This window comes from Agelaius tricolor, unplaced genomic scaffold (genome assembly GCF_023055355.1).
Source record: "Agelaius tricolor isolate 1412-34295 unplaced genomic scaffold, bAgeTri1.0.p SCAF_2, whole genome shotgun sequence".
In the NCBI taxonomy this organism is placed as follows: Eukaryota; Metazoa; Chordata; class Aves; order Passeriformes; family Icteridae; genus Agelaius; species Agelaius tricolor.
The window spans coordinates 63,956,067-63,982,698 of record NW_027269262.1 but is presented as its reverse complement, the minus strand read 5'-3'; the positions used below and the strand labels follow the sequence as shown (position 1 = coordinate 63,982,698).

The window sequence follows — 26,632 nt, the reverse complement described above, 5'->3', positions numbered from 1 at the left end:
TTCACCAAGAATCAACTCAAGTGGGAATTCAGCAGTGGCATTTGAGATGTTACCTCGGCAGTTCCAGAGGTGACCAAGTAAGATATGTGCCAGTTTGGAGAAAGAGCAGTGTGTATTTTTGCTAGAAGCTGTTGGCTTCAGACATACATTTAACTTGAACCATGGCAGACAGTGTGTGCTGTCTATCAGGATAGAAATGATAGAGGTAGATGTGAGCTGTCTGGGAAGCTGTCAGGAATTTTACTCCACTGGCGCCAGCTGATTTTGTGTTCTTTTTTCCATATGCTGTAAGAAGTCTTAGAAGTTTGATACCTTAGAAAATCTGTGGAGGATCACTGAAGGAGTTGCACAAATCCTGTTTGACAGAATTAGCAACAGGATACAAACCATTGCTATGTCAGTCATGTCTCAAGCACTTGAATAAACTTCTTTTGGAAGTGATGCTTGGATCAGTGTTAAGCTGTGTTCTTTGATTTCATCCCTGATTCATCCTTTCCTGTAGAGATAGGTATACGTAAGGAATAAGTAATTTTGGTTTCAAAGACTTCCACTTGAAAATACTTCTAGAAACTACTGGTTATGTCACTCCTTTGCATTTTGCATATGATTATTCCTTTAGTAGAAGAACTGTGCTGTTAAGCAGTCTTGGGTTTCTGATATTCTTACTCAGCTGTTCTGTTTCCTTCTAGATTGAGAAAGTTTTTATCAATTTAATACATTTTAGTTCTGGCTTACTTTAAAGTTGTATTAGAAGAATGTTTAAACATAAGATTCTCTATCAAAAATAAGGGAAATGTCAAAGTTAGATTGCTTGTGCATCCTTAATGTATTCCCCTATAAGTCTGCAGCCTGCTTTCTTCCAGCCCCTCCTAATAGAAAGTGGACAAGCAGGAAGGTGCTTCTGTATGAAATCCTTTGATGGATTAGCAGAAACATTGAAGAGAGTGTCTTGTGATGTGAAAAGGACAGTAAAGCCAGTACAGCTCCCAAGAGAATATTAATGTATGGAAAACATCTGTTTGGGGGTTGTTTTAGGCATGAATAGCTGCAGTAGCTTCTATTTTGACTTGAAGGAGCTGGTTGAGAGGCTGAAAGCAATTTGAGTGTGATTAAAAAAGTATTCCTCATTCATGGTAAGGAAGAAGCTGAAAGCAGTTGCAGTATTGACTTTAGTTAGGCATGTCTTAATATAGCTGGAGTGTTGAAGGGCTACAGGTTTTTAAACAAAAATACTAATGTCTGATATCAAGCTTTCTCAATATGGAAAAAAATAAGAGTAATAGTAAAAGTCAATGTGGCACCATGAGGGCCTGTTCAGTGACATGAAGATTGAGGAGGCTTTGTACAGAAAAGTGAAACGAAGTAATTCCTGTTAAAAGGATAAACATATAAGGGTGAAATCTACTCACAATTCATTGTTTTGAATTGGTATGTTTGAAAAGCATTAAAAGATGTTCTTATAAATCGTTAGAAAGATGAGGAAAGGGATGAGCCTGTCAATAGGAAAGGAAAGCAAAGCAAAGAATAGGTGACAAATACTTGAATTGATGACAAAGCATGCCAAAGAAAAAGGGCCGATTCAATGTCTTTTAGACACTGGATATTATGTCAGTAATTAAAATTTAGCTATGTGGGTTGGTTTGCTTTTAAAAAGTGTTTAAGCAACTGAATCTTTGATTTTTTTGACAATTCTTTTGAGTGAGTTTCCAGATGATTAATATTACTTTTGTTTTTCTACTACTATGTGAAAGTTTGACTTCTGGAAATCACTGGACCAGATAGTCTTTGATACCTATAGCAAACAGTCAACAATTAGAAATACTATTAGCCAAATGTATTTAAGAAAAAAAAATCAATTGAATTAACATGATTTTCTCCTTGTATTGGGCTGTAACTGTTGTGAAGGAGGAGCAGTAGCTATATTTTGACTGTGCAAAAATTTTCCATGTATGTTGATGTGACATTTGAATAAGGACATAAGAAAAATGTGGTGTTGATCATGTGGACTCTGTTTTTTCTAAAACCATAAAGACCACAAGTTATCAAAGTTGTAGTTGGTTGTTTAGGCTGGGTGTCTGATTGCGGGGGGGGGTGATTGGTTCTGTTGAACAGAGTGAACCTGCCAAAGGGTATTTTGAGGCCAGTCTGCATTGGCTTTCAAGTGTTTGCTTGAGTAGAGATTGGGAAAGGTGAGATGTGACGAAGTAAATAAAAGAACATTTTCACATCCATGAAGCCTAAGAGAAGTTATTTGACCCTAATTCATTCAACCCACCTAGATCTCTTACTGTAAAGAAAATTCTTCCAGTTGTAAAGGCAAGAGATAAAGTGATGGGAAAAAATGTTGAAGGCTTTTAGCACAACTTCCTTTTATGTTAGGAAGATGGAGAGGTATCTTTAAAGCCTAACTTTGTAAGATTCTACGAATGAGAGTTAAAATTGTCTTACAAGTGTTAATCTGTTATATTTTGTCCTCCTATGTATATTGCTGCTAATTTTCTAGAATGTTTGTGAAAACAAAAACAATAATTCTGCACTCATGGCTGTCAAATATGAGAAAGGCTTTCCCACTTCTGAAACGTTTTTTTTTCAAATGCTTGATTTCAGAATCTTGCAGTCGCACTGTGTCTTTTGTAGCTATTGTGTATGGGCTTGATATACCAGAGTCATGTTTTTTTAAAGTACATTTGAGTCTTGAAGCTAAGAGTGGGTGTTTAAACTGTGTTGCTGTAAGAAAATCATTGTCCTTTGTAACCTTTTTGGCCAGCAAATACTATTCAACACTGAAGAGAAATTAATTTCAAGGTTTTAAATTCAAACTTTAGATGTTTTCTGAATTACTGTGGTAACGAGGAACTCAGTTTCCTAATTAAACTGTATGAATCTGGTCTTTAAGGGCTTCATTTAAGAGGTTTTTTTATAACTAGATTAGTCTCCTGATAATTCAGTTTCTGTATTAATGAGACACAGCAAAAGACAAATTATTTTAAGAAAGAGAGAAAGAAAAAAATAGTCCTTCATAATATCTGTGGAAAATATCTTCAAGTTTTCTGAATATCCCTAGCTGCAGGTTAGGCTGTCTGTGCAAGCATGGAGCCAGCAGCTCGAGGAAGGTGATTCTTCTTCTCCCTCTGGTGCTTGAGAGCACATCTGGAGTGCTGTGTTCAGGGGCTGCAGTCCAGGAGAGACTTTGGGGTTCTGGGGTGAATCCAGCAGATGATGGGCAGGGTGGCTGGGACAGAACTGTGTGACCTCCAAGGAGACTGGGTTTCTTCAGCTGTAAGAAGAGAAGGCAAATGAGAGATCTTGCTGATGCCTGCAACAATATAATAGGAAGATATCGAGGGAAAACAGAGTCACTATGGGAAGCCAAAGGGCAAGAGTTACAAATTGGAACATGAGGTATTTTGGTAAGATACAAAAGAAACATTTTATACCATGGGTAGTGAAACACTGGAATGCATTGACCAGAGAAGTTGATTTTAAGATTATTTTCTAAATATTACTTATTCTCTCTCTTAAATTTTTAAATTTTTTTTTTACTGTTTGAATGAATTCTGCTTAGTAGGCGCTTTGTGCCCTCTGCAGTTTTGTTCCAGTGTCTATGGAGTGCTCTTATGTTCTGAAAGGGTCTATAGGCAGCTCTTTGTTATTCTGTACAGAAATAATTGAGTTGATGTTTGATTAAAAAAACTCCCAAATTTTGAAGATGTCTGGTGAAGGCCTGTTAAAGATACCCAGATATGTTCATCAGATTAGAAAAGATTAACTTCTATGGTGTGGAATAGTAGAGTGTTTTGAAATATAGAGTATATTTTATTATTACAGCTGGGGAAACAAAACCCCAACAAATAATGGGCTTAATCACATCTTAAATGTGTGTCTGTTGGTCCAATAGAAGTAATTATCTTCATATATAAACTAACTTCTGTCTCTAGTGGCAAGATTAATACTTACGAAATCTTTAATAGCATTTTTTCCACTTGAATTTAACAGTTTAACAGTTTCAGGCTTCCTGTCATTGAGGACTGTAGAAATCCAGGAATTTATTACAAGATACCTCTTTTGGTCTTCAATATCAAAGCAAATTACCTAGATTGTCAGTATAGCTGGAGATAAGAAAAATTAAGAAGTTCTCTGCCATTTCTAATAGCAGTTGTTGCTCTTCTGTTTTGAATAATTCTAGGTTGAGAGCCTCTTTATTTGGGAGGGAGCAGTGCTAAGATACATAAAATCCATCAAGGTATAATATAATGGAATACAGGTTCTTTAGGCAGACATAGGGTTAGAGAGGTTCCTGTAAGGCAGAAGGAAATAATGCCTTTTGCTGAAACTTGCTTTTGTTTGGGATATTACTCTGAATCAAGAACATTTCCAGAGGAGTTTTATGTTTCTTCACCTCTAAATCCCTTCCTTCCCTATCCAGTGAGGAGCTGTGTCTAGGAATTTACCATTTATCAGAATTGCACTGGAGTTTCCTATGCTCAATAGATAACCATAGTCAGGGTTTTTTGTGGAGTCTCTTATTTCAATGTGATAAATTTATTTGCTATAAATTGTTTTCATTGTAACACTGAGAATCTTAGTCTTGCTTTTCTGGGTTATTGAGTTTCTGTAACTTAATAGATAACACATTCATTTTCTACTGAACATGCTCTTTTCAGCTTTATATGGGAATGGTATAGATTTTTTTTTCTTGTATTGATATTTCCACTGAGAGCTGCAAATAGAGGTCAGATGGAACTGATTATAGAATGGTTTGGATTTGAAGGGACTGTAAAGATCATTTCATTGCAACGCCCCTGGATGTGACTCTTCGACAAGTTCCTTATCCACTGAACAGTCCACTCATCAAATCCATCTCTCTCCAACCTAGAGAGAAAGATCTTGTAGGGGACCATGCCAAAGTCTTACCAGAGGTCCAGATAAATGGCATCTGTAGCCCTTCCTTTGTCTGCTGATGAGTGACTCCATTGTAGAAGGTCCCTAGGTTGGTCAGGCAGGACTTGGCCTCAGTGAAGCTGTGGTGGCTGTCCTGAATCCCTCTCTGTCCTGCATGTGTCATGGTACAGCTTCTTGGAGGATGTGTCCCATGAACTTCCCAGGCACAGGGTGAGGCTGACAGGTCTCAGTGTCCTCCTTTTTACCCTTTTTCCAGTCAGCTGGGACTTCACCTGACTGCCATGACTTTTCAAATATGGAAAGTGGCTTGGCAACTGAGTCTACCAATTCCTCTCAGGCGTCTGGAATGCAGCTTGTTGGGTCCCAGAGATTTGTTTATATTCAGGTTCCTCAAGTAGCCATGAACCTGACCTTTACTTAAAGTGGGAGGGACATCATTCCCTCTTGCTGTCCATCCACTTGAGTGGTGTGGGAAGAGAGGTTGCCATTGGAGACTGAGGCAAAAAAACCCCCCAATCCTGTTGTTGAGTACCGTGGCCTTCTGCTCATCAGTTTTTTCCAGTTGTCCAGGATTTTTTATGGATGGGAGGAGTTATACCTTGTTTGACTTTCTTTTTCTGGCTTACATTCATACTTATTTGAATTGGCTAACTGGGAAATAGTAACCTCTTTAAAAATATGATTTGTTTGATATGTTACATTTGACCCAAAGTGTAAATAGTATTTCTTGCTATTTCTCTGGGATATGTTTTGTGAATTTTGTTTTGAATTGCAAACAATGAGAAGTAGCATGTTGTCTGTATGTATTATTTATGCTGAATGGACAGGCCCTCATGCCAGTGTCAGCAAATGTTTTTAGGATCAGAGGAACAGAGCACTTCTGTGGTACTCTGTTGTTCAAGTATATATTTTAATGGTTTTTTTTTTCTTTTTGCTACTGGCTTTTCTGTTTAGAAAGGACTATAAACATAGTATGTGAGAACCAAAATCCTATGAAACAGAGGATAATTCTTTGTGCTAGTGATATGGACAAAAGCATGACTGAGTCTGTGTTAGACAGAAAAAGGTGGTTGCTGGAGAAAGGGCCAAAGGTGAAAACTTGAAATTAGATAATATTTTAAGTGTTGGTAATTTGAAATTTTTTTTAGGATACAGAACAGACAAAATTTTGTCTCTTCAAATTACTGTCAGACACTGATAGCTTAATGTTTCTGATTTTAATTAAAGTCTAAAATGTGTCTTAGGCTCCTTTTTATAAGACAAAGTTGTATAGTTGGTCTACATGTATAAGTAAATGGATCTACGGAATGATTTGCTGTTCTTATATACATATGTTCTTTGCTATTTTGTAACCAATGTTTCCCAATCCCCTCTTTAGGGGAGTTTGAATTTCCAATGGCAAACATTCTCATCTCTGAACTCTTAAAACATTTCTCTAGGTGATAAAGTGTACACAGGTTGATTGCCTTTGAGGCTTGTTTGATGGTGGTTGGGGGAAGTGCCAGAAAAAGAATTGACTTCGAAACATCTCTGCCATTCAAATTAAGGATTTATAAAATGGTTTTGCAACTTTGCTCCTTTGCATTTTAATTCATAATAGTGGTGTTGGAAACACTGTTAGTGTTTTCTTAATCTGAGGAGAAAGGAAAAGGTCAACACTAGGATTCTAACCTGTTTTTTTAATGTGTGAGCAATGTAGACAGCTTATGAAAATGTTAGCATTGGATTTTCAGTTTGTATATGTTATATCTCAGTGCCAGGTAGGAACTTTCAATATAGAATCCCAAGGAAGTTTTTAGGGCTGCTTGATAGAGACAGAAAGTTATTTCAGTACTTTCAGAATGTAAGTTGTGAATGTATAAGGGCCTTTTCTTTGTGAATTGTGTGGTTGAATTTATTGTAGTCTGATTTCAAATATATTTGATGGGATACTGAATCATTTCTGTGTTGACAAATCAATACTTTATTTTACCATGGGAACTTAATAAAGTTCTACTAGGCACTAGAAAGCAGCTACAAGTGTGTGATAAACTTGTGTTTTAAAAAATTTGGATATTGAATGGAAATGAGGTACTAAATCCCCAAGCCATATAGTTTTATTCCTATATGGAATAAATATAGGAGTATAAAATAATTTTGGAGTATAAAATTATTTTGGAGTATAAAATAATTTTGACTTGCAGTGAGGTTGAAGTGAACTTGTAGATGGTAACCTTAAAATTGTTGGCAGGAAAAAAGGACAGTAGAAATGAGAAAGCCTTGAACATTTTATCATCTAGATGGCTTGCAAATGACAAAACATATTGTGTAACTTTATATGGAGAAAATTGACTCTGTGAGCAGTGCCAATGACAGCACAGAGGCTGCATTTCCCTTGCTCAGTAGATTGTAAGAAACTGTTCTGGTATTTGTTACAGAAACACCTTCTTGCAGTGACTGATTTATCTCTGTCAAAATAGGCAAGAATTACCTGAGCTACTGCCATAACACTTTAATAAGTGCTATGACTCTGTAGGTTCTTAGATGCAGTTAGTGTGAAGTTTTTAGTTTGTGTTGTGCAATCCAAATAGTCTTGGTTTAGTTTTCTGTTCTGTCCTCTGGGATGACTTAGAACAAGGCAAAGGCTTGCACAGATGCCAAATGGCAATGTCTCAGGTTACTTAAAAGAGGGAGTTGTGCTGTTAAAGTCTTGTAGATTTAATTATAAATCTAATGATGTTGTGTAAATATGAAGTGTTTGCTGCTAGGGGTAGAAGTCTTACAGATATTTTTTCATACAACAAATTCATTTATACCTCCATGTATTTTGTAACACAACAGCTCTTCCCTTCCCTTTGCAGTGTTGCAAATGTAAGTGCCACTGTATTTTACCCAAAAAGTAAGTTTAAAGCTTGTAACTTATTTTGCCTATGTCTTTTCAGTTTAATTTCTAGGAGCGAAGTCATCCTTCTTTCTCACCTTTCAATTTCACTTTGTTTTTAAATTGTCAAGTAAAACTCCTTTTACCTTTCAAACATTGATGAAATGTACTTACGTGTGCATGTTTATTGTTGAACTTTATTTAGTATTTCAAATATTCCATACAATTTCTTTATAGAAACGATTACAAAAAGAACTATTGGCATTTCAAAATGATCCACCTCCAGGAATGACTCTAGATGAAAAGAGTGTACAAAATTCAATTACACAGTAAGTATATATACTGTTTTATTTCTGCTATCATGCTGAAAAGACTAAATAATGAGCAGTTCTTTTCACACTTCCACGACTTACTCCAAGTAACATTGTGAATTTTGCTTTTAGTCTAGGCAATGAAACATTGTTCTCCTTAGTAAGCATATTGCCATACCGTGCTGGACACTTTCAGGAACATGGTAGTGAATTTACTAAATTTTATTAGGCATTTTACTGTCTAACAAACTGTCAATTAGTAAAAGCTTCTGCGTATTTTATAATAAAATAATTTAATTTTCTTTCATAGCTACTAACCTCCAAAACTCTTCTAGATTTATTGAAACAATGGAGTAGCCGTTTTAGAGTTCTGTGACATTTGAACAGAATATACGTCATAGCCGTTAATTTTCATTACCTTCTTTCTCCAAGGCAAGTGGAGAAAACATCTTAAAAAGCAAAGTTGTCCGGGTACAATTGTTTGCACTTTTTTCCCTGCCTTGGCTTTCTTGGTGATTTGTGAAATGGGAAGAGAAACATGGTAAAATATTCTGTGTCCGTTGAAATGGACAGGGGTTGCTCTTGGTATTAATCTATTTTTTAATTGACAGAAATTCAAAAGATTCAAGCTGTGTTAACATTTTTTTCTCATAACTTTCTTAGTTTCATTTTAGAGAAATGTTAAAAATTGAGCCCATGTAAACATCGATGAGAGTATGATCTCAGACTGTAAGTTCTGGACTGTGCTATCAATTGATGGAGCAGCTTAAACATAGAGCTGAATTTTGATGTTTTCACATCTGTATTTTAGCAGGTGGCATTCAGACCATGTTACATGAGGCTTTTCTGAGACTCATATGTACTGCTATATACATATAGCATGAGTTAAACACTCACTGCTTTTTAAATTACCCTGGCCTTTGTGATAATTCAGATGAATATGACTAAAACTGAAATAGCAGTTTTTAGTTTTCTGCAAAAATGAGTCAGTCTAATATTGTAAATGGTATCCACTTATTTCAACAAAAGAGTATTAAATCAATGTTTAGAGCAGATTGCAAAGGATATCTCTGTTTCCAGAGTAGTACCTCATTATAATTTCTGCCCTGTACAGCTTTTATACCTTTCAATACCTTGCATATAAAATCTTCCTATTTACTGTCATGCTAGGTTTTGAAACTGTCACTGTTTTAGAAGCTTCTTGTCAAAAGTAAAATGATATTTTTTTCTCTTTGAGGGTTTTTGGTATCAGCAAGTTTTGAGTTCATTAATCAAGTTACAGTTTGAATTGGTTGGGTTAAAAATTTGTGTAGCAATACTTGCTTGGGTTTTAAAGATGTTGAATAAAATAATTGGATCCCATGATATAACTGGGTCACTTAAAACATTGAGCAATCTTTTATTTTAAATATACAAGGATTAGAAATTTGAGACGGGTAAACTGTAAAGCACACAGGAAATATGAGTTCTCCTGATTCCTTGACCATAAAAGGAACAATGTCCAGTTCTAAGTTATCTTCTACTTAGTAAAGTAAAGTATTTAAAAAACTTGAAAGTGGAAGTTCTGGATCACAAGAACCAATAAATCTAAAGAGTATTGCTCCACTGTGTGTATAAATGTAAAAGCAGAAAGCATAAGAAGAGATAAGTGATCTGGAGTGCAGATAGATTAAATCAAAGGCATCTTCACAAAGTTAAAAAATGAAACCTACTTCATCAGCCTTCACTGTATTGCCACTGTGCTACTGTTGAAGATGCATTCCTCTTGAAGAGTGTGAGAGCTAACAGTTTTTCTCAAAAAATGCCAAAACCCAAAGCACAACAACAGTAATAAAACCAGCAAAAAACAAACAAACAAAAAAAAAAACGCCCAAGAGTGACAGAGGGGAAAATAAAAAATGGGCATGGCTTAAATACAGAGGGAGAGTGTCTTACAGGAGGATCATCAGAGCTGCCAGCTGGAGATGTCGACTTTTCTGAGTACACTGCTGTTCTGCAAAATCTCAGCTGCCTTCCTTGAGTTGATGTAAACCACATCTGAGTATTTTTGTAGTCTCTTTACCTTATTGTGTTGCTTGGCTCTGTAAAACTCAATCAAAGGTAAAAAACCAAAAACGGGAAATAGATGTTGCAAAGGATGGTATTAAGTGGTCAACAGAGCTGTAAAATCATGGAAGTTAAATAGCAGAATGTTGCTGTATGTGTCAAACAATGTGCAAAGCATCTGGTTTTAGCTGTTCTAGAAAAACCACAATAGAAACCCAACAACAATAAAACCCCCACATGCAACATCACCAGCATCTTCCCCAGCAACTCCAACTAACTCCAGTCAGTTACTTTAATGGTATTATGGTGGAAGGAGAAGAAGCAGAGGGAAAAGAATACTGGTATGTTGAGTTGTTATCTTCATTACAGATTCAAATTACCCTGGTTTTGGGTTTTGTTTTAATTTGCTGGGACCTTTTAATTTTTATACTATTAACTTTTCCTTTTTTGGTTCCATTACCTGCAAGATACCATTTAATTTCTGAGTTTTTCACAAATATAAGTACAAGATGAGCTTTGCCCTTTCCCCTTCGTTACAGATTTTATTTTAATAAACTGTATTGAATTTTCATTGACAGAGAAGTAAACCAACCCAAAAGAGAATGTGTACTAGTTTGTTTCCTTCCAAACCTTTTAAGTTTTCAAGCAGGGATTTTTTTTCAGCTATGTTGTCTCACATTAGCAGCCATTTCTTGGGAACTGACAAGTCTGTGTATAGTTCAAGTCATAATTACATTTACAATTTGCATCACTGTGTCAGTGCCTGTATGCAAAACACCAAGCTTGTTTCTTTTAAATACAGGCTTGATGTGTTGTTCACCTTTGTGATTGTTGCAGTGTTAGAAGAGAAGTTAGATGGTCTGGCTGTGATTGATATTTGATTTGATTAGTCCAGTGCTCCAGGAGTACAAGTAATTATTTGTCAGTCCACAATGTTAACTGCTTTTTCCCCTATTCCTTAGGTGGATTGTAGACATGGAAGGTGCTCCAGGAACACTCTATGAAGGGGAGAAATTTCAGCTTTTATTTAAGTTTAGTAGTCGGTATCCTTTTGATTCGCCTCAGGTAACTGCTGCCTTCTCTCTCTCTTCCTGCTACCTTCAGGTTACAGCTGTGTGACTTGTGCTGAGTATTGTATTATCCACATAGCCTAATGTCAGCTTCGCTTACTTTAATTTGTATTAAACACATTGTGCAGGTGCCTTTTCTTTACACATAATTCTGCAGTGAAATATAGGACTCTGATGTCTGCTTGAACAGATGAAATTAGTGTAACCTGGAGGCTTCTTTGATTTTGATATTTATGTCTTGAAATACAGGGTAAAGTAGGAAGATCCCCTTTACTATGATGCAAGAGCCAAGTAAACAATAAACTGCTGCTTCATCCCTTCTTACTTTCAACATATTTTTTTCTGGTTGATTTTTAAGACTCTTGCATCTTCTGTGCTGCCATTGTTAATACAGCTGAAGACATACTGTGCTTCTGATAGGGATTCTCATAGATACATAACGTGCTTGAGAGATCTGCAAATAGTGTTATAACTGAGGTATGTGATGCCGTGTTGCTTTCAAGACAACCCAGAGAGCTGAAGGAACAGCAGAACTTAGAGACTGCAGAATGTGCTGTGTACCTCCATTCTTCCATTACCTGAGGGAAACACTTCAAAATATGGCTGATAAGAGTAGTGGCCAGTTATCACCCCTGCTTTTCTGAAAAAGGAAATAGAAAAGCAAGAGTGTCTTAGTTCTTGTACTGTCTGTTTCAGCTCAGAGTTCTAGAAATTATCTCTGCAACTTCTCTCGTTGGTGTTAAAACTGAAGCATGGAGCTGTGAGAGACACTTAAGCTATAAAAACTAACATATTTTTAGCTACCATGATAAACACTAGAATGCTGACTTTCAGTCTTTTACAGAATAAACTGGCTACTTGTACTTCTGCACCTCATCAGGTTTGCAAGGTACTAATTATAGGTGATCCACAAGAGATCACCAGTTTAATTTGGTTCCAGGTTGTTTGTCTTCATTACCCAACCTCTGTGTGTTGCTCTGTGCAATTTATTGTTAAGCAGCAAATTAGATCCATACATCTACACTGAGTTTTATCACAGAAAACAATTAAAAATTTAAGTACTGGATTGTTTTTAATGACTAGAATTTCAATTTTTCAAACATTGCTGTGGAGTAGGGTCTCCACTACAATTTCTTCGTCATAATTACCTCTCCTGCAAATCTAGTTACTGTGAATTGACAGTTTTCACTTGTACTGCTTTAATCACTTGGATGTTTTCTGCTTTTAAATGTATGTTGTCTGTCATAGAGTGCATTCTTTTACTTACCTAGTCTGCCTAGTTCAGGTTGCCATTTAAAAACAGGATATTAATTACAAGTGAAATACATTACAGGATTATGAAGGTAAGCCCTTCAATTCTTAAGAAATACCAGTTTGAAGACCTCTGAAAGATCATTCTGCATCCAGTTTCTCTTATGCCTTAGAAACCTGTCTGCCATTTTGCAGATGAATTAAGCTCTCTAATTTCAGTTTCCTATATGATGAAGGTGTTGCTTGTCATCAGTGAGGAGGTGGGTGTGTGTGTAGATGTTTACATATTTTTATGCATACCTATATAGCTTAGGAAACTGCTGGGTATTATAGTTATGAGTGGTAGAGATTTATGGTTTTATTGCATAAAAGGAGTTGGAAAAGGAGTTCAGGAGTATAATACTGATATAAATACTGATATTTCACTTTTACTCTCTTTCTGTTCATCCTGAACCAATGATATATTTTGACAAAAGCTTGATGTAAGAGCAGGAATTGTCAAAATTGCTTTTCTAGCCTTTTTTTGACTGTAGTAGTATTTTTAATAGAGAGGAGTTCAGGTTCTAAATGCTTTTCTTCCATATTCTCCATGTCAAACAAAATTTTTTTATTTGAAGTAATGTTTTAAAAATATTTCCTATTTGGTAAACTTTGGTTTCACAAGTCCTTTATTTATAGTTAATAAGATTGATGAATTTTAATTTTATTCTTCATGCTGGAACCTGGATGAGTTGTCCAGAATTTTATTTCTGTTATGTCCAAGTTTATAGAAATACTCATTTATGAATCTTGTTGTGCTTCTTGGAGCATAACATTGTGGCTTATGAAGTCATTAAATCCAGTGGTTTGGCTAGACAGCTGTATTCCTTAGGATGTGGAAGACAGAGGCTGCAAGATTTTGCAGTCTTTACATTGTTACCTTTGCATTTTTTTATACTGTATAAATATTAATAGAAAATCCCCTATATTTAACCATTTATTTAACTCCATCTTCACTAGTTATTTAGACTTCCATTGATTATTTTACATTTCATTTAATAGTTTCCAAAATTGAATTAACCCAACGTGGTGAAGTGTCTTAGTATAAGTGAAAATGGCAGACCTGCTTCTTAAATAAGGTGATATTGTTTCCCCAAACCAATACAGTTTTATATAAAACAGGGACTATAAATTAGTTATTTTTGTTCTTTTTTTTTAGGTCATGTTTACTGGAGACAATATCCCTGTTCATCCTCATGTTTATAGCAATGGTCATATCTGTTTATCCATTCTAACGGAAGACTGGTCTCCAGCCCTCTCAGTGCAATCTGTTTGTCTTAGCATTATTAGCATGCTTTCCAGCTGCAAAGAAAAGGTATGGGCTTTTTTAGCACTGTTGAAGTAGAATAAGTAAAAGTTCGTAATTTTGTACTTTACAAAGTAAAATTTTCATTTCTCAAATTCTGAAATAGGCAAAACTACTGTATCTACATTTCTACTACTGACTAAACTAGAACTGCAAAATAAACAGTGCAGTAAGTACTTTGCCACTGTTTTCATGGTAACCTGCTTATGTATCATTACTGGAAAAGAGCAGTGGATGGAGCCCTTCCAGTTGTACTAACTGCGAAGTTCAATCATGCTTTAGGACAATTCTGTGTAAAATTATCTTCCTCTAAAAGGAGTATGGAATGACTAGTGAAACGTCTTTAATGCAGATGTTTCTAACTTTGCATCTGTACTATTTCAGTGAACTTGATAATTGTCATTTCAGGGAAGTAAATAGTGCTAAGCTGCTTTTTTGGCACTAATACCTTAGAGACCTTTTAGTAAAGCGATTGCCCTTTCACTTTTGACCGTTTCTTTCGCAGAGGGCTGTCTGTGGAAGTTAGATGTGGTCAGAGCTTGTCCATATGTGCTATCCAAGCATGCCTTTTTATTTTGCATTCCAATCAGTCTTAGTCATATATGTAGTCAAAAAAACACCCCAAAATGGCTTTGCATTGTATTCTATCCTATGTCTTTTGTAAATGATGGCACTTATGAAGAAAGCCGAAGAATATGTAATAATGATCAGCTACAGATACTGAAATTAATTTTTTCACCCACTCTAAGCTGAGCCTTAGAATGGGAATTGGATGTAATGCATCAGAATAAGATTCCAAGCTGCAAAGGAATTTAATTTTGGGGGGTTTTTTGAACAACAGTTGTTTCTTGTGAATTAGTTTCTTTTGTTTGTTTGTTGTTTTTTTCATTTTTTCTTTTTTTTCTCCCTTATTTATCATCAAACTGTATGATATTTTTTACTGTTTTATTTTCTTGGAGTATCTCAAGTAAGAATTTGTTACCTGGATTTTTGAGAGATTTTTCTTCACCAAAATGGTCTAGTCCTGCCTCTTACCTCATTTTCACTGCATTCACATGGTATTCTTCCATAATCTTATTAAATAGTGCATGTATTACAATATGAGGATTGTTTGATTATTTGTAGGTCTTTTCTTCTGTTGCAGAGGCGACCTCCAGATAACTCATTTTATGTAAGAACATGTAACAAGAATCCAAAGAAAACGAAATGGTGGTATCATGGTAAGTATCTAACTAGGACCAGAAATTTTTAACTTCTTTTTAGGCTGAAGACAATTAAATTGTAGCAAAGTAGGATAAATGTGTTCAAAGCATTAAACTATGTTTTTTCAACTGTAAACATTATTTAAATCCTGTTTTTGAGATACTCTGCTGTGATTTTTTTTTTCTATATCACATTTGAATAATTCCTGGTGGAAATTTAGACATGTTTTAAATTGTAGGATTGACTTCTAGTGAAAGTTCTTGTAAGGTTTATCAATCCATGATAAGTACAAAGTTTGGGATAGGGGAAAGTCCATGGTGAAACTAGGTTTTGCTCTAAACATTTTTTGTTATTGTTATTAACACTTTAAAAACTTTTATGTTGTTGAAAAGATACCTATATATTTGTAAACAGCTATGTGTTTTGATAGATTTCCTCAATCAGAATTTCCAGTATGGGACAGCTGACTGACTTGAAAGGCTCCTAAAAACTAATATTCAATAATATAGTAATAAGATTCTCCATGGACACGATCAGGAAGAAAAAAGCATATTAAAACTTCTAGCATCTGCAGTGCTAGTGTTGTGTTGGGTTTTTTTTTCTTTGTTTGGTTTTGGTTTGGGGTTTGCTTTGCTTTTGCTTTTGTGCTTTTTTCTTTTGTTTCCATGTGTTCTGTGTCTTGCTTTATACTTTGTGGTTTCTTTCTTCTGCCTCAGCATTTGTCATCCTCCACCCAGAGCTGCAGTTGGCTGTATGTGCTTGTCTTATCCACTCCGTTGGTGAGGAAAGAGAGAAGAAGGGGATAGAGATGGGCCATTCTTTGTTTCTCTCCTCTTGTTAGCAATGCTTTCCTTGCTTTCCCTAGGAAAATTCTGTACAAATGGTAGTCCTTCGAAGCACGAGTACTTTGGGAAGGGATATGTCAGAGAAGGTAACGCTCCATGCTAGTGTAGTGCAGAACAGTTGATTCCATCACTGCAGAGGCGGGTGAAGGTTCCACCATAAGACATCCTCTGTTTTTCATGGCCTCCTTACTCCAGCATAGGTTCTGTCCCTGATGTGAAAACTAGAGCAAGTATTTTGAGGCAGTGAGAGTTCTTAACTGGACAGGCAAATTCCAGAGTCTTCACCCTGAAAATTCTTAAGATTCCTAAAAGCCCATGGATGGCCTAACAAGAAAAACTTGATAGTTTCATAATACTTGCTGAGACCCATGGGATTTTGACATATGGTAATGTAACAGAATGAAACTTTGTTTCTCATAATACAGTAATTGTAACCCCAAAACAAGGTGGTTTCAGGTACACTAAGAGAATTGCTGTATGCCATGAGATTAAGGTATATCTAAGAAACTTGGGACCATCATCTGGTTGTTTTTACAGTTGACTCCAAGAATAATAATCATTTTGTACACAAGGATAGATTTTTCATCCTCACCAGATTATTCAGCAGTCACGTTCTTTTCTCTCTCTGTTTTCATGCTCTCATAATGTGTTTGGTACTTCTCCATTTCTTGTTTTTGTTTCTCTTAAATGGCAGTTTTGGGAGAGTTTTTGTTAACTTGCTATTTTTACTTGCTAATTATTTTTAAAGACAAACAGGTAAAGTTCCATTTATTTGCTTTATCTTGTGATTAAAATGTTCTGTTTGCTTTTAATTTGTACTAGTCTCATTTTGATTTAGAGTAGAAATCTTTAAAAGCAGAACAGTCTGCAGATATTACTTTTATTTTTTAATAATGATATTCGATTTGTGTTAAGCAAAAGAGAAACTTAGTATGAAAAGAAATCTGAGTTACTGATTCTGAAGGTTGCTGTATTGTTATGGCTCAAAACCACAGCTTACAGTTAATTGAATGGGTATTTTAGTTACTATGAAGTAACTATGCAGTGTTTTTTCTGGAAGTCAGAAAACCTTGCCCCTCCTCAAATTCAGAGCAACCTAAAAACCAACCTGAGCAAGAAAAAGAAAGTCAGTTCATTTAAATAACTCATACTGTCTTGATTAAAAATTCATTGGGCTCGCCACCACCTTGAATTCTTACATGAAAAAACAAAATATTCCTGATGTCCACAAGAGAAAAAATTCATAAATTATTAGAGTGTTTTCCCTTCCATTTTTGTGTGTGTCATTTGCTTCTTTTCTCATTTAATTTTGTTTCTCCTATGTGGACATAGAACAAGACTGTCAAGGCATGATCTTTAAATTGTCAGTGTTTTCTAAACAGGTGTAAAGAAATACTGTTTGTTACAGTAAAATGGGAAGTGTGAAAAGATGTTTATTTTCTGCTCATGCTTCAGCTGAAGTGTCATATATTTAATCTTGTGGTTGAACCACATTTGGCTGGATAAGTGAGGGAAGAAAAAACAATCCCACCCAGGAAAGAAAACCAGCTGTCCAGGGTTAACTGTTGTGAGAAATTAAATGCCAGTGCTAATACAACAACCTGTGCAGGGAGATGCAGAGTGGTTCTGTCACTTCTGCTGTCTGCTGCCCATTGGACTGGTTTAGCTTTATGTGACATAGTAGCTCTGTGTTTTGAAGAGTTAGGAAGAAGTCTGTCATAGGTATTAATACATTCATTTGAAGGAAATTTTTTTTCCAGTATGTACCTGGAATTTATTTATCTGGGAGTAAAAATAGTCCCTGTCTGGGAGCTGATGTAAAGAAAACCCAGATGAGCACAGAGTGATAAAGTGGCACTTAGAGACATATTCTGACATGTAAATATGTGTCTGCATTCATCTTAATACAGAGTTTTTAATCTGTCATATCACATGCCCCCCCCCCCCCCCCCCCCCCCCCCCAACACAGCACCTTATTCCTCAAGCAGAGTTATGGAGCTTTATTTGCTACAAAATGATGTCCTCACAAGCCCTGTTTTAAAGCTCCTGATCTTTGATAACTGAAAATATTTCTAGATTGTCTACCCTACCCAATGTCTGTTTCAACTGTACATTGACTTTCCTGCTGAATTTCCATCTGAGGGTTGCTCATGTTGTCTTAAAGACAGAGGAGGATCTTCCAGATACGGTTTACTTGGGCATCCAGACTGAAATCTGTTTCATTAAGCTGTTGACTTCCTTTGTTGTTCTCAGGAGGTAGATTTTTTTTTCCTGGGGGAAGGGTGTGGTGTGGAAGAAGGGAAAGGTAATGGTGTTTGTTTTCAACCAGCACTTCCTTGCTACTTTTGGGTTTTGAGGTTGGTTTGGTTTTGGTTTTTTCTTAAGTAGAAAGTGTTTTCTCTGATATTTGGTCTAAAATTTTAGTGTACCATTTAAATGTCCCTTCTCTCTTTCTCTTTTGCATCCTTGTCCATTTTTTTTACATGTGCAGTAGCCTACTGAAAAATTAAAGAGTTTTTTTATAAGTAATAGCTTTGATATAATATTTTCCCATGAGAATGTAGAATGTTTATGAGGCTACATTTTTTAGGTGTGGGAGGTTACAAGTAAGTGCTTTAAAAATAAGCAGACAGTAACCTTGCTTTCTGTTAACAACTCAATATTTACTGCTAGCAGGTGCAAATATACTGCAGGTTGATGTGTGAAGGAAAATGTTTAAAGGGGAGAGCATTAGTAGGGAGCATAATGCAGAAAAGATAGGTATAGAATGTGCATTTCTGTAGTATGTTCTGTCTAATCACAGTATCTAAAATTTAGTGTATGTAATTTACTTCCAGGTTTAAGATTTTAGGCATATAATAGTAACCTATTCTTTTTGCATAAATCTGTCAGCTATTGTTTTGAGTCTTGATAAATAAACTAATATACATACATACATACATATATATATATATACACACACACACATAAACACATATAAAGGATTGAGAATGCATCAAAGCAGCCCACTCTTCTGAGTCTTATCCCTATATATTCCTTCTAAAAGGATGTCTTAATTAGATAACTGTTGTGCATCTGCTGTACTTCAAGGGTGCAAAATGTTAAGCATTTGATTTTTCATTTTCCTGGCAAGTGGTTTTCTAAATATCAAGCATGGAAATGACTGTCATTTTTATGGAGTATTTGCTAATACTGATGTCTTTGGGGGTGTATGTATATTTTGGAAGTTTAATTTTTGATACTCTCTTTTCTCCCAGAGTCGTTATTGAACAAAATCACAGAATTATTCAATCAGGGTATTTCCTCTGCATGTTACTGTCTGTGCTAGGAATTGTTTCTGCCTATAGCACCTTGCTAATTTGGAATTAGAATGTTTATATGTTTTCCATAAATGCTCTTCTTTTATTTTAAAGATGACACATGTTGATGCCACCATTTTGTGATCCTCGTAGCAGAAGATAGTCCTACTGAGAAAATGAGCACTTTGATCATTCAGTCTTTGAACTTTAACCTTTGACTGGAAGTGACCTATAGGCAATGAAGACTACTTCCTTTGACTGCATTTTTACTAGTGTGCATTCTGGGCGCATGTTGATCGCTGGTTCAGTCCATGCAACTGACATGCTTTTATTAGTCATACAGTATTAATGCAGGTGTCCAGAAATGTCAGAATAATTCCATTATTTTTATTTTAAGCTTTTGGAAGAATTCCAGGTCTTCATATATTGTGCAATAACACTGAGCTCCTTGGCGGTTTTGGTGCATCCATTGCCGGCAATGGACATTGTACCAGGGAAAGGTTTTGCTCCTGCCACAAAAAAGATTGACACATGACTGAGTTTATGAAAGTTTTGGATATATTTGGAATATAAGCAAGGGATTGACAATTACCTGAAATCCAGCCCATTCTTTTATATTTGGATTCTATGCACTGTGACCACAAAACTAGCAGCATGAGTTAACATGCCTACCTGAAGGACTGTAATAAGATCATTACGTATTTATTAAATTGTTTATCTGCTGTCAAATTGTTTTGACATGGGCGGTTTTTCAAGTGACATTGGCAGAGAGGTACAATGTTATCCCTATGGTGAAATAAAACTACTTTTTGTATATAGTTATTCATATCTCTGAAGCAAAGGTATGAGTAATTTAGGGTATGAGTGATTTAAACAAGAATTTATTTTGGAGATAGAGGATGGCAGTGATATAACTGAACTTGCTGCAGTCCGTAATTGGGCTTGTAATTTGTACTTTAGAGCTTTTTCCAAATAGATTGCACACTGTTATTTCCTGCTAGCCATCAGCATGAGCCCTACTGCCTACACCAATATTTCATTTATTTATGTGTTCGAAAGCAATCCATATAACATTTTTTGTTTGCATTCACTGTTTCTTTTGTGTTGTATGTCATGTTTGAATGTTACAAAACAATATTTTGATTGAAAAGCTTTGTCAGAAGATATTTTCATGTAAATTATTTCTTTATCTTGTAAGCATCATCTTGTCTTTTAATCCTGTATTATAAAAAGAAAAAAAAATACATTTTTGACAGAGGCTTAAAGTTTTCACAAAAAAGTGTGGACCTTCTTATTTAAGTTTAGACTAAAGTATATTTTCTTAACTTGTTTGTCCCACGTAGCCATGCCAATTTTTTCCAGGCTTTTCTTCACCAAAAAAAGGGGGAAAAGCCTAAAATCAGACATTTTTCTCTGGAGCAACATTTACTGAAATGACAGTTGTTCTCAGCACTCTGTAATATTTTGATACTGCAATTAGGTTGTCTTTTTAGGGAGCACTTTTATAAACTAAATACCTTTACACATATGCAAAATTTCTATAGTTTTTTTTACTGTTGCCTTATTGTTGCACTCAAAAAAAAAATTCAAGCAATTAATGCATGAATGTCTAAATCAAGTAATAGCTTGATGTAAAAACAAACAAAAGCAAAAAAAAATCCCTAAACCAAATCCACAATGACTAACTACAATAAAAACCAGAAAATTGGCTGAAAAGACTGATTTTTTTTTTAAATCTGCTGTATGATAACTGATGTTTTATAGCCTTGTACATACTTCTCTGTTACTTATTATTTAAAACACTTTAAAAAAAGTATAGATGCTTAACTCAGGGTGGATAGAGTTTAGCCAGATTTGCTTCAGAGAAGTATTTTGTACAGCATCAGAACTGTAGATACTGGCAGTGAAGTGAGGCTACAATATACTTCAGGAACTGCTTTTTTTTTTCCTACTGTACTGAAAATATCTCTTGGCCTTTAAAACTCAATGGTAAAAATCTAGCTTTGGATATAAATTTGATGTGTGTATATATTTTCACAATGAGCCTTGGAAACATTGAATTAATTTTCTCTTAAGAGCCAAAAAAGGTAGTTTTAAACAAAAGAAATACTTATGCTCTAAACTTTTTGTTTAGCAAAATTTTATTGTTGTGAGATCATCATACTGGTTAGTTTTGGAAATGGTTCATATGAATGAGCAGTAATCTGATACTTAATCTGTATAGTCTTGTTCACTGCTCTGTATGAATTGAAACAGTTGAGAAATTAATGTATGACTGGTTCATATAGTAGATCCTATCAAAATACTCCACAGAAAGGGACCTTAATGTGACCAGGTAATGTCTGAAGAAATGGCTTAAGTACATCTCAAATTCAGTTTCCTTTTCATATAGTGGCTTGGGAAACAACAATACATGGTTTCAGAGAAGCTTCATGACATACCATATGTATTTTGTTGAAGATGGGTGTTGTAGTACAAAGCATTATGCATTTTATTGACCTGTGCTGTCACATGGACTATAGTGAAGTTAAATAACCAAATTTATGCTGCTCTTTAATAAACCCCCACCCCCTATAATATATCTTTATTTAGATCAAGAAAATGCAAGGTAGATTAGAAGAGAATGTACCTCAGGTCTTATAGTTTACAGTAGAAATGCCTCATTGGTTCTCTTGTAGATCTGTGGGTAAGTTCACCTATATAGAGAGGGCCAAGACAAAGCTTATATACCACTCAAGCACTCAAGATAATGCAACTATTCTGACAATGCTATGATGTCCTGAAAAAGGGCTTGAATTAGATGGAGGTGGGGCCATCCTTTCCCAAGGGTGACCCTGTGTATGTAACTTTCTTTCACTTGGAATTTCTCACATGGAATAGTTACAGAATTGGCTTGAAACTATCTTGCTTTTATTTTGTGTCGATATTCATGTTGTTAAACACTTTGTTTTGTGTTTAGTGTCTTTATACTATAACACAATAAATTCTTGTTTTGAAATAGATTACTACCCTTGAATGGAAATACGTGTGGACCTTTTCATGGTGCAGTGCAGGAGCACAGTTCCTAACAGTCAGCCACTCTTAAGACAAAGCTGCCAGTGATTCTGAAATGTTGTGATGCATCTCAGAGGAGGAATTTGTATAACAGCAAGGTGTTTCCTCATCCTCCAGAGGGTATCTGTTGTTCAGCTGGAAGAAATAGTTAATTTAAAAAAAAATCACTTAGATGCTTTCATTTGAAATGCTTTCATTTCTCTCAGATGAACAAATTGTTATCTTTTTTTTTTTGTTTGTTTTCTTTTGCCATTTGACAAGCACTTAAAATACTTGATGGGAAGTTTCAGATGCAGGATTATTGTTTGCCTGCAGTGGTGGGAAGAGAGTTTCTATTATTTTGTCAGCATCTATCGGAACTGTTTAATCAAATCTCTGCCTCATACCAGTAACTGCTTTCAGTTTTGTACATTTTTTTTCAAAAGATGATGTCTTCTGCTTTGTAAAAGGGAAGGCACTGCATACCTAAAACATGTATTTTTATGAAAAATTAAGTTTCTAAAATTCATATGTTTTCTATCATTAATATTATTCTAAATGTTTGATTTTTTTATTTAATACTTTTTTTTTTAAAGTCTGACAAAAACCTAAGATGTGAACTGTATTTAAAGGTATGATTTAAGGAGACCATACCATTTCCAGGTAATTAATGATGTTTTAAAAAGAGAGAGGAAAACCAAGAGAGAGGAAAACACCCCTAATTAAACCCTAATTAAATGAAAAGATTTGCAAAAATGCAGCTATAGAGTTTGAAGGTTTGGAGGAGGTCAATACAGTTTTTGCCTCCTCTGGTAGAGCAATTGAGCATTATGTTGTGTTTGTATGCCCACAAATCCTGATCATTCTGAAGAACAGGTTTGAATGAATTTTCTTTTAAAACAAATTACTTTTAATCCATATCACCCAGTCCAGTTTGGATTTACACAGTGGTACCTGAATAGTTGGGTGTTGAACTGAATAAGGGGAATTAAGTTGTCTTAGTGATATTCCATCTTCAGCTGCAGTCACACAGCAGCATGGGAAGAGAGACTTTGGATTTGGTTCGTGTTCCAGGTACTTGTTGGCTGTTGTTTCTAAGACTAATAATAAATTTCCAAACCTCCTGGCTTTAAAGTACCTTTATAAACTTGGAAGAGTAGAAATATCATGAGCCACCTTTTACTAGAAAATGTAATCCAGAAATACAAATTTGAACGTACTTAGTCTCTGTTTTTATTTCATTTTACTGATATAGCAGTGCAGGAAAATCTATTCACTCTTCATTTCTTTTTCTTGCAAATTTTATGTACTTTTAAAAATCGTGTTAAAGAAATTTTGATCAGCTAATTCAATGTAGCAAATTCTCTCTGCAGCTACTTACAGTGATTTTTAAAACAAATTACAAAACAAAGTATTTCAGTAACATTGAAGTTTGAAAGTAATTTCTGTCCTGAAGTATGTAGGCAAAACCATATAGGTTTCATTCAGATAATTAGTTTGTATTTAAAAACCAAAAATTAAATGCAAAATCAATTGACCGTGCAGTGTATATAAGTCTAGAGATTGGATTAAAAAGCCTGTGCCCATTGTCTCTAATATAATACTTCAGAGGAGCTTTAATATGTGAGTCAGTGGTAGTAGGTTAGATTGTATTTAATTCCCTCTACTTTGCATACATGCTGTATGCAGTGTAACTTTGTCTTTTGAAGTGACATTTTTCTCTTGACCTCTGCTGGTGAAGGAGCGGCTTACAAGAGACTCTTCTGAATAGGAGTCCAGTGAAGAGTTGAAAACCATAATGTTGGCCTCAAAGAAAGATGTTACAATCTGAATTCCTGTAACACTGACCACAGTTCTTCCCTCATGCTGGCCTGTTTTTTGTTATTTAAAATCTCCATGGTAAGACCTTAAAACTTTTGTCCTGACTTCAGCAATTGGGGAACCTGTTTTCTTCAAGCCCTTTGAAGTGCTTTGTGCCAAGTAGGTCAGGGTTAAGTCTGTTCAGATGAACATTCTGGGCCCTTTCTCTTCCCAGGACTACAATATTATCTGGATGCTGCTAATGCAGTTCTCCAGGGCATTTAATCCTTAAAGATAAAATCAAGCATGGTTTCTGCTATTACCAGAGAAAGAGGAATTTGTACTCCTTCCTTTCCAGTCTAATGGTTTACATTCCTACCTTGCATCTAACTTTATTCTCAAGTCTGCACTGAGATGATTTAACATGCTAAACCAGTAGGAAACAGACTTGAAAAAGTGAAAATTTATCTTCTCAATTAGCAAATTAGATCAGCTTGCTGCATAAGCAGTAGTTTCAGAGCTAGTGCAAAAAACCGAAAGCTTTGTGTAGCTGGGGTTTGGAAGGTGGGGGCTAAAACAGGATTTGTATCTTTAGAATTTTCTGCATAATAAAATATTATGTAAAATATTGGCAACCTTGTGTTATGCAGAAGCTGAGTAATGTGGTATGAGAAGCCTGAGAGCTGGAGCTCTGAACTGCCTATAACAGTCTAAGGGAGAGGACTCTCCTATATTTTTTAATTCTGTTTTCCAGTAAAAAAATCTGAAGTTGTTCCAAAATGTTCAAACCATCTGTTACATCTCCATTTAGATGCCTTGAATTTTAGTGCTCAGGAACAGGGTGGCTTTTTGTGTTTTGGTGGGTGGTTTGTTGTTGTTTTGTTTGTTTGTTTTGGGTTTTATTGTTTTTTTTTTTTCTAAATGTAGCAAGTCTGTAGTTATTGTTCTGTGAGGATATTTTTAGTTAACTTTTTATCAGATCACTGTTGTCAAACCTTAATCAAATACAGTTGTATACAGTATCAAATATAGTTGTATCCATAACAAGTATAGTTATGGATGTGGTGAAACTGTTTAGAAAATGCCAGTTATTCTCCAGAAAAAAAGGCAATAATGTTACAAATAAAATATTCTTGAGCTTAGATAAAAAGCTAGGTGTATTTACACTCATCTAACACAAAAAACACTTGTGTCCCAAGTCTCAGAGGTTTCATTTGTCTATTGTATACTTCAAGAATGGGACTCTTCCACTCTGGTAGAAGGTTTTCAAGACAAAACCACACTGGTTGCCACTTCATCCCTTTCTCTGAAGGTCTTGTTCAAGGAATGGATGAAACCTGTGGTTTTTATCTGTATTTATTTGTGCTGGGTCAGTGAACAGTGTGTGACAGCTGCTACTCTGGTGAAGAAGTGTGAATAGCTCTTGAGTCTCTCGTTCTCTAAACTGTCCATATGTCTGCACTAAACATTGTTAGCTATGTTTCACATGCACAGAATAAAGTAAATTTTGCTTACGTGGTGTAGACAATTTATTGAAGATCAGAACTTTGGAAGATGCAGTATAGAATGTATACATAACTTAAGTAAACAAGTGACAAAGATAACTTGTCAAATCTCCAGATGACTTACAGTATATCAAGCCTAAAGTCTTGACTTGCATAAGGTTTTACGTTTGTGGGGCTTGAGGCAAGGGGAGACTTTGGGGACATCATCTTGCACTGATGTCTTCTGTGTTGTCATCTGCCCCAGGCAGTAGCTACTATTTTAAGTGTTATGCTGGAGTAAAAGGTGACTTAGTGTTCCTTAAATAATAATAACCCAGACAGTCCTGTATTGGGAATGATTTTTCAAATTCTCCTTCAAACTGTTGACCAACAACGAGGATACCATATGGAGATGGGCTATGCTCACTAAGTAGGGCAGGAGGGAGAGCAATCAGTCCTTGAAGTTTTAAGTTTGTTATCATCCTGAAGATTCTCTAAAAAATCAGTGGCTGGTGGCATGGTGTTTTGGGTTTCTGTGTTTTTGAGATTTTGGGTTTGGGTTTATTTTTTGGTGGTGTTTTTTGTGTTTTGTTTTGTTTGTTGTTGTTTTTTTTGTTTGTTTGCTTGCTTTTAAGAGTAATTGCACCAATCTATAATTCTTATGATACGAAGTTCTCCAAAGCTGCAAAAGGGCAAATGCAATGCAACTATGGTCACGATGCAGCTGAAGGATCAAGGTCCTCTATGACAATCAGTAGCAGTTTGTTGAGATGTGCTATATTAAGGAAAAGAAAATGGGTAGCTCTCTCTATGAACTGAGGTAATAGGTTTCTTTTTTCCATTGCAATAGTTTTACCAGAAACCTTAATAAACAGCAAAGTAGATGTCATACTGTGCCTGACAAGAGATTTTGAAGTCTTGCAGGTGGAAAATAGACTGAATACAGTAGTTTGTTATGTGTTTTGTAATTCTGAAAATTTCTTCTGTTAGTTTAGTTTCTTTAGTCTGTAAGAATAGACTAAATAATACCTAGGCACTACTTATGTCTTCCTGGTATCTTAGGTACTGTTGGGGAATGCTGTACAGAAAAGCCTGTAATTATTTCCCCAAAAGCTCTGGGTTGTTGTTACACTCAATTAAATACATCATCTACTTATGTTTCCCATCAGCTACCTTGTAATGT

General features: G+C 35.4%; 1 protein-coding gene across 7 annotated transcripts in view; it reads left to right on the top strand.

Annotated features, from left to right (window-relative positions):
- The window catches only part of UBE2W (ubiquitin conjugating enzyme E2 W), a 35,774-nt gene extending 10,295 nt beyond the window's left edge, over window positions 1-25,479 (top strand). For 2 of the 7 annotated variants that reach the window (XM_071421081.1, XM_071421096.1), the window contains exons 2-6: window positions 8,000-8,091; window positions 11,082-11,184; window positions 13,639-13,794; window positions 14,930-15,005; window positions 19,247-25,479. In XM_071421081.1, coding sequence (XP_071277182.1) covers window positions 8,000-8,091; window positions 11,082-11,184; window positions 13,639-13,794; window positions 14,930-15,005; window positions 19,247-19,260 — 441 coding nt within the window. In that variant the 3' untranslated portion in view covers window positions 19,261-25,479. Of the gene's footprint in view, window positions 1-7,999; window positions 8,092-11,081; window positions 11,185-13,638; window positions 13,795-13,891; window positions 13,955-14,744; window positions 14,844-14,910; window positions 15,006-19,246 lie in introns of those variants that run through there. The other 5 variants (XR_011678242.1, XR_011678243.1, XR_011678241.1 and 2 more) reach the window with 5 other exon arrangements.
- The last annotated feature ends 1,153 nt before the right edge of the window (window positions 25,480-26,632 follow it).